The sequence below is a fragment of the Vicia villosa genome, linkage group LG2, assembly GCF_029867415.1.
Source record: "Vicia villosa cultivar HV-30 ecotype Madison, WI linkage group LG2, Vvil1.0, whole genome shotgun sequence".
Taxonomy (NCBI): Eukaryota; Viridiplantae; Streptophyta; class Magnoliopsida; order Fabales; family Fabaceae; genus Vicia; species Vicia villosa.
In genome coordinates, this window is record NC_081181.1 from 128,376,536 (window position 1) to 128,392,654 (window position 16,119).

The window sequence follows — 16,119 nt, forward strand, 5'->3', positions numbered from 1 at the left end:
TAGTATTTAAGTTTTCTTATTTATTATTGTTTTGTTAAGTTATGTAATCGAATGTCTATGTTAGGTAACTGTTTGTCAAATGCTAAGTTATGTTCATCATGCATTAATGGAAGTGCCAACATATTATCTAATAAAACGTGTTTTGCAATTTTTTGAGTAATATCATACATGATATATAAATAATACAAAAGTGATAATAAGATCTAAATAGGTCTTCCACGGGTTACGAATGTTGCATGCGACGCCAAAGTATAAACCTCATCATCTGGATTCACCAAATCCATGAGGTTATCTATTTGTTAGGGATACTATTTTGGTGGGGTGGGGGAGGGATTGAGGGAGTGAGAAAAACTTTGTGGATCAATTGGGATACTATTTGTTTGAAAAAAAATCTAGGTACGGGGTTAAGAGGTTGAAGGAGTAACATTACTTGATAATTGGTGTTGGAGGATTCTAAATGAGACAAAAAGTTTGTGGTATAGGGCTCTGAGTGCTCAATATGGTAAGGAAGATGGCGATTATGTTTTTGGGGCATCAATGGATCTGTTTGGTGGAGGAATTTGAAAAATATAAAGGAGGGTGTTAGTTTGGTTGATGGAGGGTGAATGCCTGTTAAAATTGATTGGAGAATATGAGATGTATATTCTACTATATTTTAAATAGATTCTTGGTTGAATGATATTCCTTTGAAGGAGAGATTTAGTAAACTGTTTGAATTAGCGGGGAATAAAAGGGCGGCAATAGCAAAAATGAACGATTTAGGGTGGGGGAGAATGGAGAGGCGAGAAAGTGGTGTAGGGGGTTGCTTGCTTGGAAGGAGGAGTTAGTGGGAGAGTATATTGAGCAGTTAACCTCAATTGTTTTGCAGGTGGAAGTAGAGGACAATTGGATGTGTACTTTACATCCCTCTTCTTGCTATACAGTTTTTAGTGCTTATAAATATGTGTCTTAAGTTTACACTAACAACAATCAGGCTAAATTTCCAACTTTTATGTTTGAAGAATGTGCCACTTAAGGTATCTATTTTTGTCTGACGGGTGTTACTGAATCCTATTTCGACCAATGACAATCTGGTTAGGCGGCGAATTCTTGTTACAAATGATCATAGATGCGTGGCAAATGGTGGCATGATTGAAGAGAGAGATAATTTGTTTGTAACATTTGATTTTTTTGTGGGCTATGTATGAACTACTAGTCTTAATTGGTTATGGTTCTCAATGGCATCTCAATGAAAGATTTTAGACCATTGTTTGCAGTTTGGTGGTCTTGGTGGGTTCTCAAAAAATAGTCGGTCGACTTTTAACACTATTTAATTTGCTCTTGTTTGAATTATTTGGAATTGGAAAGAACAAAATAGGTGTACTAATTCCATTTTTAAAACAAAGCAGTTGTAAATGTTATCTGAAAGGATAAAACTTCATTCGTTTTGATGGTTAAAGTAAAAACATGTTTCGCTATTTGCTATTGTTTCAGATTTTTGAATTGTAATCTTGGACTCCTTATTATTTTCAATATATTATACAAAAGTCTATGTAGTGACGTATGGTTGGATCTATCTGTTTTTTTTTTTAATAATTAATAGTGCATACAATACAACCAAAAAATATTAAGTTGACAAAGTTAAAAACAAACTCAATTTTAAAACAAAACAAACGAGAACAAGTCACATTAATGAATGTATATACTCAGCAGCTTCCAAGAGTACAATTTCAACTTTAATTTTCGTCCATTCTTTTTGAAATTCTTCACCATTTGTCTCACGAATATTACTCGTACCATAAGAGTTGGTCATGATGTTCAGCTTTTAAGAGGAAGATACCACATGCTTCATCATCTTGATGAAAAACGGTAAACATTTGGCCCCAAAGAATAGTTCCTTTAGGACCAAGGAACAATCTCTCACAAATGTGAAAGCATTACAGTTTTATACAGAGTAGAACAGGTACTAGTAGGAGAAACAAATAATACAGTCGAATCAGATTCTCGAATCCGAACACAAAAAGTCTAGGGATAAGTTTCACAAGCCTTGAATGTATTGCAATTTTATACAATGTATCCGTGAGAAAAACGGATACTACAACTGAATCAGATTCTTAAAACAATATGTGCCAAGAAGGAACCAACCAATTAGAACCGAGGTGAATAAGAACCAAAATTTTAAGAAAGTGAAGCCTCCCAATGTGACTCCAAGAAAAAATACAACCACAAATGGTAAAATCGTTCGCAGCATAGATGTTTTGTTGACCCACCGTCCGTTGAGTAAAATGAAAATGGCAAGGTTCACCACATTCCATCTGTTGGACAGGTAGCTGAGCCTGTTCAAGTTATGGGCAACAAAGGAGTGGCAGTTGCATGTAAAGAGACTGTAAGATCGGTGTTGGAATTCTTGAGTGCTTTTCAGTAGAGCGTCATCCCAGTTCCTCAACTCGCCTCCGGCTTCGTCCTGCAGGTAGTGTTCCTCACCCTTGTATGCAGACTGGCCTAAAGGGATGCAACACTGCTAGCAATTATTTCAAACATCATTAGAGAAATAATAAACGAGCAGAAAAATTATAGCGGCCAAAACAATCACTTTGTTTTATAAAATCAAAACAAACACACTAACAGTATCATTAAATAGCAGATAATATACAAGACAAAAACCAAGTGTTATCCCACTAAATAGGATCGGTTGCAGAGATCATATGACACCATAATGTACTATAATATAACATATCGTATAAACAACCATTTTGGTCCATGGCATAGATGTGTAAGGTCCTGTCACTATAATCCTTGAATGTATCGAAATTGCAAACACATCCACAAATGTCTCTTTTATTAATCATTTCAGTCCTAATACGTTTTTAGATAGTCAATTTAGCCCTCAAATGTATTTTCGTTCGTCAATTTAGTTACTTACAAAAGAGACACTAGAGATGTATTTTTCATTTCAATATATACAGTGACTATAGTGATTGCGTATCATACAATCAAAAACCTAGACGACTATTTGCTCATTAGAGGCGTTACATATTTCTATCCTATCAAAGAGGAGATATAGTGTAGAAAAATTTGAACAAATTGCTATTTTTCTCCAATACACTACTTAATACCAAGTATTGTCAAATTGCAGCTATAACAACGCTATAGTACGTGTAGCATACCAAAACTCGAACACATTTTTCATGATCTGCAGTTGACATAAAATTCATCACAACATGGTCCAAAAATCAAACCATAAAAGGAAAGGAAGTTACAAATTCTCAAACTGATTCCATGTTTCACAAGAAGCAAGAGTTTTATAATATACACAGTCAGCTTGGACTGACATATTTGAGTACCAAGAAGTCTCAGTGAAACCACTGATAAAACTTACGAAAACAACTTATAACATGTTCGCAAACCGTTTTCAACTCATTTCCATAAGTTCGCTCACAAAAATACACATAGTCTATACGAAAAACAATGATAATCACTTAATTAAATTGTTTATCTAACCAAAGCAAAAATCTGTTATTCTGTGACAAAGAAAGAATAGCCGAATAGAAGAAACCAACCTTATCTTTGGGTATTTGAAGATAGCGAGTAGCAGAGCCGAATGCGAAATTATCAACGCAAACAAAATTAGGACCTGCAAAATCCAAAATGACTCCATCCTCTCTGCAAATTCCAATGTGACCAATGAAAGGAATGAACCAAGAAATGACGGGAAGTGGCGACCACACAATGGAGCACGGAAATCGAGACCTTCTGGGATCAATTTGCATAGTCCGTGAAAAACCAGATTCCATTATATGTTGGTGTTCTGGATCCAAATCTGAGTCTGTTTTCTCCATTGCGAAAATTGGGAGAAAATCACTTTACCTATAGATGAGAATGATTGATTAAACAAAAGTAGAAGGTTATAATTTCTCAAAGCAAGAGAAGAAACCCTAATTTAGATTACAAATTATCGTGAATAAGGGAGAGAGAGAGAGAGAGAGAAGAGAAAGACTCGATGAAGTTACCTGGTGAGGCCGAAGCAGAATGGAAAGTATCTAGTGGATCATTTGTGCTGCTGCGTACAATTTCATGCAAAGATTTGGGATGGGATTTAACTCTGACGATGGTAAAATCTTTGAGCTTTTCAAATATTCTTGTGTGTATTTTATTTTATTTTCTTATTTTGACTATATTCATTTATAATTTTATATGGTTACACTTACACTCCCTTTCTTGTGTTATTTTGTTTGTTTGTGATTTATTTCATGTCTCTCTTCAAATTCACAATGAATTAATAGAGTCAAAGTGAGTGTAAAATATAATGTATTTGTAAGGATTGAGAAATAAACGACAAAGTAGTGATGTTAGATAGAAAATGGTGAAGTGACAATCAATTTTATTGTACTTGTCATCTGGTGTGTTCTTGAAAGATCGAGTTGTGCATATTTTGAACAGATACTTTCGTTATCATAATATATAGAAGTTGATTTAGAAAAAAGACACTGGAATTAGAAAGTAACTAATGCAAGTAAACTATTTTAGTAATGATGAATGTCATAACACAATATTCAACTCGTATAGAACGGAAGACAATGTCTTGTTTTTTATTCTTCTAAGAGATGAAAGAATATTTAAGAAATATACAAAATAAGCATGTAACTACAAAAAAGAAGATGGTAAAATCAAAAGGCTTTGAAATAGAATTTTATAAAGATAATAAAATAAGTGAAGCACGACTGCTCAATGTACTATAGTGGGAAAAACAACAAATTTGCTAACATGCATTACATAAACTAATATGGTATATCAAGCTTTTAACCAAAGTACGAAACAAAATGACATATGATAAAGGAACTCCATCAAAGAAAACATATTTCACATTCACTTTAAAATGATTATTTGTTGCTCAATTATCATAGAGGTAAGCTTTCTTAAAAATATTCACAACACATTTCGATTAAGATAGAAGGTAATTTATAGAAAAGTAAGCAACTCTAATCCTCAAGAAGTAACGAAAAGGCATAAATTCTTTATCTCAAATCTTTTAACTAACTAAAATTTTACGTCCTCGGTTCCTAACATCATCACTTGTAATAATCAGATCATCAATATATAAGAAAAGTATAATGTGACCATTAAAAAGTGTCTTGACAAATAAAGAAGAATCATAAACACTAAAGCAAATTCAAAGAGATGTAATCATATTAGAGAACATTTCAAATCAAGCTCGTGGAGCTTGTTTAGAATCTAGAATCCTACAAGTCTTTCTTTAACTTATACATTTCCCTTGACTATGAGAAACACATAATGGAGATATTATATGAACGTTCTCCAGAAGATCGCAATTTAGAAAAAAGTTTTTAACATTTATTTGGTTTTAATCTTGTATATTCAACTAGATCTAATAGCAAATTATCTTGATTGAAGGTGGTACTAATTGTTGGGTGAGAATATGGACACAAAAAGTTCTTCAAGAGAGATTGAATAGGCCTATCCCCAAGTAAACAATTTCAAAAACATTTTAGGTCCCATAAAACATAATAAGTGATTTTAAGATACAGGGAAGCAAAACACAACACATGAGAGCTTGGAAGCATCTTAATGAATAAATCTTACAAAATTATTATAAGGTATCACTAGAAGCATGATTTGATCTATTGCAAATTAATTACAAGATAACCAAAGTTGTTTTAAACAAAGCGATTTACAAACACTTTTCATATAAATTCATTAAAGACATAATTGGATTCATGATTATTCAACATGTTTGATGCATCGTAGACCTAAGCTTACATATTAAATCGCTATAAGCAAGATTTAATCTAAATGTCATACGAACAATGCACTAATGCAATAGTTTTAGTAATGAATGCTGGAAATTAATGGAGATAATAGAATAGAGAAAAGAAAATATACACAGAGATATATAGTGATTCAACGTTCGTCATTGATTTGCCTAATTCACTCTTCAATGGTGTTAAAATCATCGAGAAATAATGACGATCTTCCACTATTTTGATAAGTTTGATACAAGCATTTTGGGTACAACGAAATATCACACTATAATTTTCTCTGTTGGTGTAGATACTCAAACTAATAACAACAGCAAGATCCCCAAACATCTTGATCAAATAACCTTCTATCCACAATAACCTGCTCCAAGTCTTCGTATGTGGGGATCCGTCTTGATCCCACCGATTTCTTGTTTGAGTGGTTTTCATTAGCCAAACGTTAAATGGACAACTCTCAACTTTATCTATGAACAGTCTTTACACAACTTCACCAAAGTTGAACAACTTCCAAATCTGTCTTACGAACAGTTTGTACTCGACCTTACCAAAGTCTTCAATGGAGTATAATGAAAATCTCCCATTGATGGATACCATAATATCCAAACCGCATTTAAGAACCTATCTTTGCACCTGTTACAAACAACAAACTTCACACAAAAACATTAGATACCCTGATGTACCACTAGTCTTCCTCAAACACTTAATCATTATAGACGAAGGTCCATAATAATGGATAAGAACTAACGCTGAAGATGATGAACAGTGCCAAAGAATCACACACACACACAAAGATTCACAAGATAACTACATGGAATTAGATGGTGGTGAATGAAGAACATACACAAGGTTCCCTTAAGTTTCTAGATAAAATGGGTATTGGATCTTGATGGTTATCATGCGATTGGTCAAGCTTGAATCTTTACAAGATTGATCAAATCTTTTTCTTTGGTTTCTCTCAATAACAAATTACACAAAACAATGTAATCCAAAAAAGAGAGGTAATCCAACATGGATTAACACTCAAGAAGTCATTCTTCAAAAAGAGAAAGAATCAAGGTGCTAGGAATAGACACACTAGAGAAGAAAAGACAAATTGACATTTTTCGTATTAGGGTTTCACTTGAGCTTCCATCATGAGAAAGAATCACAATTCAAAGTACTTTCTCCATGACTCATGTCTGAGTTCTTATTGTTTGTGTAGATGCTTTTATATTGGCTGCACTTTATGGTAAAACATTTCTGAGTGTTATGATGTCTTGACTAATGTCATGACATGCTGTGTGTAGTGTTATGCAAGGTTTGACTGCTTGAGCTAATACAGGTTTTGGTTGGATGTCATGCTCGATGTCATGACATCAGTATCTGACAGCAGTGGCTGTTATGTTTAGCTATTATACTTAACTGTTATGTTTCCTTATTTATCCCAGGCTACAATTTAGAAAACAGTATATTTAGTGCTGTATGTTCTCGCTAAAAGATCTCGTCTACAGCATATGAATTAACACCCTGATGATGTGGAAATTAGGTTAACTTGATTAACCCTAATTTATGTTTGGAAGGCCCAAGACCCAAGTGCTGCCTATAAGAAGAATGTGAATCCTACTTTCAGAGGCAGAGATTTTGGCGTGAAGAATTTTGTGCATTGTGGTTTATTTTCACGTGTGTTTGTGTTAGTGTTTTCTTGTAATCCAAGCAATTGTCACTTTGATGATTGCATTAGAATAGGGTGTTTTTGAGTTGTAATTGGTTGTGTCACTCTAAGCTTTTAAGCACGAGTGTTGTATCTCTTGATTGAAGCTTTTAAGCAAGATCAAGATTTGTTTGGAGTGTGTCTTCAATTTGCTTTTCTTAGTTTTCTATTTGTTATCACGATTGTGATTGAGGGGGAGTGAGTAGGGACTCAGGTCTAGCACTAGATTGAAATTGCATTGGGTTGGTCTTAAGTGAGGGGTTCAAACTGGTAGTTTTGGCTCTAAATTAATACTGCTTATAGTGAATTTCCTCCCTGGCTTGGTAGCCCCCAGAGTAGGTGTTGTTTCACACCGAACTGGGTAAACAATCTCTTGCGTTCCTTACTGTTTTTGTTTACTTTTTGCAAAATTTTATTAACAGTTTTGAAGTGGATGTCATAACATCCGTTACGACATTCATCGTGTGTTACTAGAATTTTCAGTTTGGATAAAAAGAAACAACTATTTAAATCTAAGATGGAAAATTGAATTTGTGAAGCTATGATTCGAGTTAAGTAGTAATCATGATCCGAGTCACATAGTGTTGTGATTCGAGTCAAGTTCCCTTTATGATTCGATTCAAATTAAGCAGGGCATGATTCAAACTTTCATGGAGAGCTATGAACCGAGTCAGGTTCAAAGTATGATTCAAATCAAATCATCCAGAGGCAAAATCCAATTTTCACAATAAACATGATTTGAGTCACACATTATACATGATTCGAATCAAATTACTGGGCACCTTGATTTAAGTGTTTTAACTTGTGATTCAAGAACACTTAATGAAACATTAAAAGTTCATTTGTTAGGCTAAAAAAGAAACACTATCATAAATCAACACTTCTAGTTTATTGAATAGTGAGTGGTCTTGATGGTACAATCTAAATAGCCGAAGTAAACATAATACAACTCAAATGCAAGTGAATTACAAACACATGAATATTTATATAACGAACAAATACAAACACATGAATAATCAATAGCACGTACAATCAAGTTGACAAAAACCTCAAAGGAGAACGACACCTTGCCTACTACCTGAAGTTTATCTCATTCAAAATATAATGCCCCCTTCATTTCCTAAGGCTTGTTCCAATCAACTCCCAAGATTGTGCGTCATGATAACAATGAAAGGAAGGAGAGTGACTATAATAAGACTCGAAATGAAATTAGAAACATATTAACTCATTCACAACAAACTGATAACAAATATTTAAACCCAGAGGCAAAGGGAGGCCGAGAATTCCTAACTAAAACTCAGTAACTTTTTCTTTAATGCAATAAAGAAAAAGTGAAAAACAAACCAATGCTAGCACATCAGATATATTGATCAACTAATAAAAAACCAAGTAAAGGAATGAAATACCATTGCTGCAAATTGCTCATATGCTACTACAAATTAAGTTCAAAGTCGGTATCAAAAAATAATAAACAAATCTAAATATGATGCACTGCTTGCCAGAAACATAACAATCCTTTGCAATCCATGCAAAACCAAAAGGTGATCATGCTGCTCATATCATAGTAATGCAGATGGAAAATGCTGCATCTGGTAACTTCCAGCCAAGAACAAAATAAAACAAGCAAAAGCTACTAAAAGACGTGTGAAATAGCTTTTGTAGGTAGCTTATTATGTAGTACACCATATATATATATATCAATTATCCACCAATTGCTATTCTTTTCTATATGTTCAACTATCTGAATTGCAGTGCATCCGTATCAATTGTTGGCACTTGCAAAAATACACTGCTACATCAAAGAAATGGTGTAATATTTGGTCACCTTAACTTAAGGCTCAAGAAACTATTACAGTTTTACTAGCATATAAAATTGTTCCTCTAAAATCTACGAGTTGTGCACAGAAATCAATGGTTGGATGAGGGAAGAACTGTCAATTTTTTCTTCCACGCGATCCACGCGATTCTCAGGCTCATCAGACTTGGTTTCTTGACTTCTTCCCCATACAACAAGGTATAAACCGGTTATAATTAAGATCGCTCCAATTATCCTGCACCTCAGAACTCAAAACAATAACATATTTTGCTATCATCAAAATGAAATTGAAGTTACATGGAGTATATTAAGATTTAAGAACATACCCTCCCAAGAAGAACTCTTCATCAAAAACAATGGATGCTATCAAAGCTACAAGCAATGTCTGTAAGGGAAGATAAATTGAAGCAAGCACTGGCCCTCCTTTGCTAATAGTCCATATTTGTATTGCTGCTGCCACCCCTGAAATCACCACTCCCTGATACAAACCAGCATATTCTGTCATGATGCATATTGTGGCCATTGCAGCGTGAACTTTTATTGAGAAGAGTTTGAAAAGTAAATTGAGTTTTCAGAAGTAAATTGAGTTTTGGATTCTAAATTTTGAGTTTTGATGAAAATACTAGTAGAAATTTGGGCGAAGTTGTCTGATACAGCTCCTAATGTGGAAGGGCGCGCGATTTCAAATCACGCTATAATTGTGGTCCGATGCGGTTGCCACATCAGCAATATTACGGCCGCGATTGTGCTGATTTTGCGGACCACAATTTAAAACCATGGTTAAAATGAGTTCTGAAGACTTCATCATGTCAAAATAACTAATCATAAACTAAAGATGACTAACTCTGACAAACTAACTAATTCATATTCTGTAACATGAAATAACCCCCATGCTAATGAAAGATCAGATTGAATAATCAAGTTTGGTTTACGAACCGAGTACAAAATACTATAGGCCTCATCAATGGAATTGAGCTGCCAAGCTTTGGGATCCTTCTCAAAAAATGCCGCAATTGTCCCAAACTGCACAATACCAAATAAGCAAGTAAAAGCAGAAACAGTAAGTTGTGCTGAATAATTTTTCAGAACAAATGCTTGCATCACAATCCAACCAGACCAACTCAAACAGTGACCAAAGAGAAAAATGCCACCCAAGCTCATGTTTTTCCCATTGAAATCCTCAAATAGCGACAAGAATTGTCCCTGATGCACTGCTAAAGGTGATTCCGGAGCATAAATTGTTGGTCCTTTGTAAAGGGTAATGATTGAAGCTCCTCCAACAGAAGCAAGTACTCCAAGAACCTTAGCTATACCATTAAGCCTATTTAAGCGCAAGCTCTCATATCTGCACTTTGACATACATAATTGAACAAGTTCATGAATACATAATCAAAAAGTTTTGAAAATTAAGCTCTAGAGGACAAGGGTTATAAGTTATAACTTGCCTTAGTATCACAGCCATAAGAAATGTAAGGGCAGGAACAGAATTTTGCATAGCAGAAGCAAATGTCGGCGATGTATTGTCCAAACCCACAAGGTAAAATCCTTCTTTCATAGTTATTCTGTCAGAATCAAACAGGTATAACATTTCAAGTTACATAAACATGTTTTGTCCAATATAATGATGTATGAAATAGCTTCATGTAAAGAGAATGTACCCAACAAGTCCAAGTAGGAAAAACTGCAACAAACAATAACTGTTTATTGGTGGCCTATCTTTCCTTGCAAAGAGGGAAACATATAAAAAAAACAAGAACAAAAAAGTGAGAAAGTTGAATACTATAATCAAAGGTTGCTATAGAGGTAAAGTAGAATACCTTTCAGTGAAATATGCGAGTGGAGCAAGAAGAATGAAAGCAGTGATGTTTCTATAAACAGGAAAAACAAGCTTGCTGACTCCTGTATTAAGTGCAATTCTGAGAAATATATGATTTCCTGCATGACAGAATTGTAAAAAAGTCAAGGCTGTGTGAAGCTTAGCTCGTTCAGACACCATATTCTTTTGGTGTTGTGTTTTTTTGCAGGATCTACTCAGAGATGTAGTAGATGATGTTGACCAAGAGAAAATGGGGAAAAATATCTGCTGGAAAATAGAGAGATCTTTGTATCTACTAGCTAATTGTGGAAATTGAAATAAATAATAACAAAAAGACAAGGTTGATTTGTTTTTTTTAGCATTTTATATGATTGTGAACTGGTGTATATTGTCTTTATCTGATTGGATCTTAAATTTTTAATATTCTGTGATGTTGTTTGAAATAACACACCTCTTTTATATTTTAAGTTAATTATATGGTTCTTGGTAAATCAAGAGAGAAGGTTGGATTTGTCATCTTGGTTGAGAATTCCAACAAGATCATCCTTTGTATTCGTAAATTTTTATAATTTGTTTTGATTTGATGATCTTTTTTATTTAATTCACTAAGGTGGGAAGCTGCAGGGTAGTATTTCTTTAGCTACACATGTACATTTAGTTTTTAAGATTGATTAATTTTTTTAATTATAACTTTAGTATTCCTATTTTTATTTATTTATTTATTTTTAAATTTTGGTCTTCATTTTAAAATTAGGTTTATAAATTCTTCTATTTCAATTTTTTTCTCGAGATTTTAGTCTCCCATTTTATTTGAGTCTCTTTTTTCACGATGTGACGATTGAATTAATGAGGTGATAGAGGTTAAATATTTTTCCTCTGACATGTGATGCTATTTTTGACCTGATAATCTCTTCGGACTTGTGATGCGACTAACTGCAAATTTGATGTGATTATTACTACTTCGACCCCATCTCAGATGTCAGTCGTAACCCGACCAAACATGCACGAGGTCGTGTTTGTTTTACGAGAAAGAGTCCTCCGCCACTTTCTTTTGTGTTACACAATCCATCTAAAAGTATCGTCCATTTGGTCAAAACATTTGGTTCCTCAGTGGTGGTCCTGGGCACAAAGTTTGCGAACACTTGAACTTTGAGCGCCTTTCTTAATAGGAAATATCAAACTCCGATAATTCTATGATTGACTTTGTAATTCTTCCTACTAAATTTGGCTTAGTATCTTTTTGATAGGACAGTCAGTTCTTACCACTATAGTATGGGCGAGGAAATGATGTCTTAATTTCCCAGCTGTTGTTATTAGTGTCAAGGCAATTTTTTCTATCTTTTGGCAACAGACTTATGGGCCTTGCAGAACCTTCCATATGAAAAAATCGAGTCTTGTGAGGAATCATTTTATCTTACCAAGAGGACTCCCAATGCTTCAGGAGAAACGAAGAGGTAGATTAAAAGAGGTTTGCCTTTTAGTTGTGACAACACTTCTTCACCCTCTGCAAATGCTATGTCGCACTTAGAAGTCCACTTGAATGTGTTCTTATTTCCTTAAGAGTTTGTAAAATGGAAGTGTATGATGTGTTAGGTTTGGAAACAAACCGAGATACGGCCATTAACATGTGGTTTAACTTTTGGATCCCTTTTTTGGTCTGGGGGTGCCATGTTAACTACTTGACATTTGGCTGAGTTTACTTCTATCCCCTTTTCTGTGTGATAATACCCTAAGAACTTCCCAAACCTTACTTTGAAGGTGCCCTTCTTGGGGTTCAACTACATCCTGTGTTTTCCCACTTCCCCAAATATGAATTCTAGGTGGATTGTGTGCTCTTCTTACTTTTTGGATTTGACGATAATGTCATCCATGTTGACCTACAACATATATCCTATCTGGTTTCTAAGGACCTTGTTCATCATTTGTTGGTAAGTTGTCCCAACATTCTTGAGGCCAAAGGGCACGACTTTATAGCAAAATTTTCCTTCGTTTGTCATGAAGGCAATATTTCTACGATTGAAAGGGTCCATTGTTATCTGATTATACTTAGAGTATGTGTCCATAAAAGATGAGTTTGAATCCACATGAGATACAAACAAGCTTATTGATGTTGATAAATGGGTAAGAGTGTTTCAAATAAGCCCTATCTAGATCTTAATAATTGACACATATGTGCCATTTCTTGTTTGCTTCACTAGTACTATGTTAGATATCCATGTTGTGCATCTTGCCTCAGTTGTGAATCCATCATTGAAGAGTTTCTCTACGAACTTCTTCTTGGCTTTGACCTTTTTCTGGTGAGTGTTTTCGTCCGTGGTGAGCCACATAAGGGAGATTATCTCTAAGGGCCCATGTATGACATGATATCTTTGGGTTGAAACCTATTCCTTGTCGACCATAAAAACAAACATGGTTCTATTATAAATATTTTGTCCATGCCCCGCTTACAGGATCAGATAAATGGAACCATATACTGATGGTTTTTGATGGATATCCACTTATGTAGTTGATGATGATGTGTTGAACAAGTGACTTCAAGCACAAGAAGGGGGGTGAATTGCGGTATTTAAAATTCGTGATTAATTTTATATCTTTCTTGATTAAGATCGTATTAGTAATTTTGGTTGATCTTGAGATAGAGAGAGAGAGAGAGGGAAAGAGAGAGATAACTTAGATAGATAAATTCCAAAGAAATAGTAAAACATTGGAAAGTGTCATGGTTTGAAGTGGAGGCGTGCCTCGCTTATACAGTAGTTAGAAAAAAACCTAAAAATGGAAATAATCCATGGGCCAAATTTATAATCTAATTGATTGGCACAAAGCTCCAATCAATTATCCAGCTCATTTACAATCAATTAATAAACATAAATAAGAAATTTTAGTTATAGAGTCGTTGCAACTTATTAATGTGATATCCATATTGTTTAGGTAATGGATTAGTACTCTTCCAATCGATTGACATAATGCTCTAATCGATTAGCTGGCTCAGAAAAGTTTTGCCAATCGATAGGCACAACTTACCAACCAATTGTTTAGTTAAAAAAACTTTGAAAAAGTTTTGATGTCAATTTAACCACTTGGTTTTGGCCTAGAAAATAATTTTCAAGATAAAATAATTTTAAAATATATTTTAGGGGTGTGTGTGAGTTGCCTTAGCACTTTTAAGCTGCTTCCTTACTTTTACAATACTCAGTTCACTCAGACAGACAAACAGACATGACCTGGCAAGCTATCTCACCTTTTTCCAAAACTTCAATACTTTTGCTAGATAGTTTTTGATTATACACAATCTTTGATCTTAAGTCCTTTTGTTGATGAGTCATAAGATGCTTTCTTTGATTATGATATCATCATTGAGGTTGAAAGCTATTGCCAAGCGTTCTCGTCATCAAAATCTCTGATGGATCTTCTGTGGAACTTTTATCTTCATAATCTACAAGCACATAGATCCACATGATGAAGTCTACAACTGGTTCAAGTCTGTACACTTTCATTCGTGCCTTTGGTGGCATAACATTGTCATCTCAATGTGTTTCATCAATGAATGATTCTTCCAACTAAGTATTTATTTTTAGCATTTCTTCATCCTTTTTCCTACAGGTCATGTATTTCTTCCATGTTTGTTTTCTTTTGAGGAGGGCTAGAAAACAAGCCCGCGTTGACGCTAATTCTGTTTCTAACACCACTGTTTGGTCTTCTAGAGAGTGGAATTTGATTTTTAGGCAAATAGTTAAGGAAACTACACTTAAGGTTTCCAATGAAGGGTGATCAAGGATACAATTATAAATTGAGTCACATTATATAATCAGGAATTTTATCCCGATTATTTTTATCTCGTAACAACTTCTAAATGCTACTAAGAGTTCAACTTATCCTAGGGGTCTCGTGATTGTTTCATCGAAACCCTCTAGTCCTCCTCTGTAATATAGTTGCATGGTGGGATGCAAGTTTAGCTTCTGGTATGTCTTAGTGTACATAATAGTGCATAAAGTTTCCTAATCCACCAATATACGTAGAACTTCACGACCAAAAATTATCACACTAATAATAATGGGTATCTGATGATTCAAGACACTATTGACCAATTCTTTGTCGTAGAAAGAGAGTGGGGGCCTTTCATTCGTACGAGTGTTTTTGAACAATTTTCTCCCTTGTGAGAGGAGTTAATAACTATCACCTGGTGTATGTGGACATTGTAAATGGCAAGATTTCAAAGGAGGTCGTTTATTTCCTTTAACAATAGATCTTCCTAAGGGAAGGGAAATGGTATGATGTTTCCTTCCTTGGTGGGTATGTACTCCCACTAGTCAATCGTACACTTGACTAGGAGGCAAATGTTTGTATTTAGAACCAATTTTGTTTCCCTTTTCATGGGGGATTTTTATTTCTTACCCCATGAATTACTTGGACCACCAAAAGATGTCATCTTATTGTGACAAAAAAAGAGAATTTTGTATACAATAACTGCCATAGACGGAACAAATGATCTTATCTAAATCAAAGTATCCTATTATAGAGCTAGATATTAATAAGATGACAATGTCCAATAACGCTTCAGCCTTGAAAGCTTCTTCTCGGTTTGGAGGTGTGGTGGGGGATGCTACTTGCAAAACACCCAAGTCAGTGAATGAATAAAGAAAGAGATAATGTTGTTAGGTTTTCAAAAGTATGTACCTTGGTTTTGCAACTGAGATCTTTTACAAAGCGATCTTACTATGGTATATGACGACCCTCGTCCTTCAGCTCCTATCATAGTTGTCCAAGTCGACATATATTAGTATTTAATACGTCCTGTCATATGACAACTCTGGTTTGGTTTCCTGCCCCAGTTAAGTGTTTTTTTAGGTTATATCCCTGACTACTCTATGGGTCATATAACCTCATACTTTAGCAACATATAAAATCTTCCGAGGAATGAATTAAGTCAAACAATGATTGTGCATGCAAAATACATATTGAAACCTCAAGGTTTGATATTTTTTTTAACTTAGACGAGCGTTGGATAAAAAAGGCTACAAAAAATTGGCTTATACGACATCTT

The 16,119-nt window shown here is 34.4% G+C and overlaps 2 protein-coding genes across 4 annotated transcripts; both read right to left on the minus strand.

Moving 5' to 3' along the window:
• Positions 1-1,835: 1,835 nt before the first annotated feature.
• Positions 1,836-4,145, minus strand: LOC131652059 (protein RTE1-HOMOLOG). 2 transcript variants are annotated; one of them, XM_058921835.1, is made up of 3 exons: positions 3,990-4,145; positions 3,540-3,846; positions 1,836-2,497 (listed from the first exon to the last, which is right to left on the minus strand). In XM_058921835.1, the coding sequence occupies exons 2-3, from the start codon at positions 3,816-3,818 to the stop codon at positions 2,075-2,077; spliced, it is 702 nt and encodes a 233-aa protein (XP_058777818.1). In that variant the 5' UTR covers positions 3,819-3,846; positions 3,990-4,145; the 3' UTR covers positions 1,836-2,074. The 2 variants fall into 2 exon arrangements, with proteins under 2 accessions (XP_058777818.1, XP_058777817.1); XM_058921834.1 differs by having other exon boundaries at positions 1,836-2,500.
• Positions 4,146-9,089: 4,944 nt separating this feature from the next.
• Positions 9,090-11,397, minus strand: LOC131646768 (protein WALLS ARE THIN 1-like). 2 transcript variants are annotated; one of them, XM_058916733.1, is made up of 6 exons: positions 11,080-11,397; positions 10,921-10,983; positions 10,708-10,824; positions 10,199-10,607; positions 9,589-9,740; positions 9,090-9,497 (listed from the first exon to the last, which is right to left on the minus strand). In XM_058916733.1, exons 1-6 carry the CDS (start codon positions 11,256-11,258, stop codon positions 9,335-9,337), a joined length of 1,083 nt encoding a protein of 360 aa, XP_058772716.1. In that variant the 5' UTR covers positions 11,259-11,397; the 3' UTR covers positions 9,090-9,334. The 2 variants fall into 2 exon arrangements, with proteins under 2 accessions (XP_058772716.1, XP_058772715.1); XM_058916732.1 differs by having other exon boundaries at positions 10,921-10,978; positions 11,080-11,368.
• Between the last annotated feature and the right edge of the window lie 4,722 nt (positions 11,398-16,119).

Excerpts from the sequence above, each read along its gene's own strand:
- LOC131646768 (XM_058916733.1), bottom strand. The coding sequence starts at position 11,258 with ATGGTGTCTGAACGAGCTAAGCTTCACACAGCCTTGACTTTTTTACAA. Across the intron at positions 10,984-11,079 it reads CTCGCATATTTCACTGAAAG|GAAAGATAGGCCACCAATAA; the intron begins GTATTCTACTTT and ends CCTCTTTGCAAG. Across the intron at positions 10,825-10,920 it reads TTCCTACTTGGACTTGTTGG|AATAACTATGAAAGAAGGAT; the intron begins GTACATTCTCTT and ends TGATTCTGACAG.
- LOC131652059 (XM_058921834.1), bottom strand. The coding sequence starts at position 3,818 with ATGGAGAAAACAGACTCAGATTTGGATCCAGAACACCAACATATAATG. Across the intron at positions 2,501-3,539 it reads TTCAAATACCCAAAGATAAG|CAGTGTTGCATCCCTTTAGG; the intron begins GTTGGTTTCTTC and ends AATAATTGCTAG.